Here is a 1,645-nt window from a genome sequence, read left to right on the forward strand (position 1 = left end):
CCCAGGACTCAGAGACCCTGAGAGAGTCGGACATCGTGGAGCCCAGAGCTGAAGTCCCCTGGAGAGGGAGCTTCAGTAAACAGTGAGGAGTGGCAGGAGATGTCCCTGAGATTCCCCTATCCTGTCCCCACCACGGTCCTTAGAAGCAAATCAGGGAACAGGATGCTGAGACGGGCAGACAGAAAAGGTGAAGGTACAGAAATCCAGAGCCATTCAGACCCCAGTCCTGGACTGGATGACAGGGAGGGGAAAATCGACCCAAACTTCAGTGTAGACCCCAGGAAGGAGGGAAAGGGGGAGACTCACCTGTGACGGTCAGCTGGGTCCCTCCGCCGAACAGACCACACAGTGACACAGCCTCGAACACAAACCTCTTTTCACCCCCTTCACCCCCTGCCCAGGCCCATCTGCAGCTGCACTGGAGGCCCAAAGTCCAGCCTCCTCGTCACGGGTGGTGATCGGGCAGATGGCTGGGTACGAAGTGGTGACTCTGAGGAAGGAATTTCAGGGTCATGGAGTTGTAGGGTTTTCCATGTCCTTGGTCATGGGATGACTTTGGAGACAATGTGCTCATAGTGAAGAATTTCCACCTGATTTCATCCTTACGTAGTATCTGTTCCATGGCCGAGTTCAGGTCATGTTGTCATTGTGAAATTAGTAACTATGTCCTCTTAACCACACAGATGATGGCATCGGGATTTCTTTGTAGACTTGGGAATCGGGGGAGGTCCTGGAAGCCCCCACATTCTCAGTAGAAGAGATGGAGCAGGGTGACGAGTGGGGATGGGAAACACAGGTGGGAGAAGAATCACGTTTGCCCTCAGGACCCAGACCCTTCTGCACCGTCCTGAGCTCCAGCATCTCTGCCTCAGGCTGGGCCAGACTGAAGGTGCGGTGGGATGGTCACTATTTGGTCACGCTTCCGTGCCTCACGTTGGCATCTGCCGCGTTGCCTGGGTGCATGGGCTGAATTCCAGAAGGAAGGCCCCGGTCACGGCCCTGCAAAGATAAGGAAGCCATCACTACTCCAGCATCTCTTTTTTAGGAGCTTCCACTGTGTGTCTGTTGTCCCCTTACATTTCTTCTGAATCACACGTGTCCCGGTTCATTCATGTCGCTAGGACAAGTTCAACGGACCACCTGTGACATACGTTGTACCTCTGGACTGAACTTGAATGCTGTGAGTGAGGCCCCAACACCCAGGGTGTCAGCTTGCATTCCAGTCCCTGAATGTCATCTGCAGACACGCAAGTGTCACACAGGCCTGGATCCTTCTCTTTGCGACACAGCATCATGCTCTGTAAGCACTCTGCGATCTGTCTCCATCTGCCTGCTGTTCCTGGCCAGATCCTGCCACAAACTTCCTCAGGTCTCCTGGTCTCACTCTCAACCTGGTCAGGAAAGTCCCTGCCCTTTCACTCGTCAGTGGTCACACCAGGACACCCAGAACCCGTGAACTTTCTTGACTGGCTATTCTTTGAGGCACCTGCTCAGTATCTCCTTCCTCAGCTCTTACAGAACCTCGCAGAGAAATGACCTTCATGCCAGATGAGTGAATGGACGTGTGTCTTCACGAGCATTTGTGTGTGTTAGTTTTTGTGCATTAGTACTTGTGTGAGTGTGTGTGTGTGTGTGTGTGTGTGTG

General features: G+C 53.4%; 1 gene segment (V, D, J or C); it reads right to left on the reverse strand.

Moving 5' to 3' along the window:
* Positions 1 to 1,020, reverse strand: part of LOC105309850 — a 3,201-nt gene extending 2,181 nt beyond the window's left edge. The window contains 2 exon segments of the C gene segment in view: positions 307 to 418; positions 934 to 1,020. Of these exon segments, the coding sequence occupies positions 307 to 418; positions 934 to 1,020 (199 nt within the window).
* Between the last annotated feature and the right edge of the window lie 625 nt (positions 1,021 to 1,645).

Source organism: Pteropus vampyrus, unplaced genomic scaffold, assembly GCF_000151845.1.
Source record: "Pteropus vampyrus isolate Shadow unplaced genomic scaffold, Pvam_2.0 Scaffold891, whole genome shotgun sequence".
Lineage (NCBI taxonomy): Eukaryota > Metazoa > Chordata > Mammalia > Chiroptera > Pteropodidae > Pteropus > Pteropus vampyrus.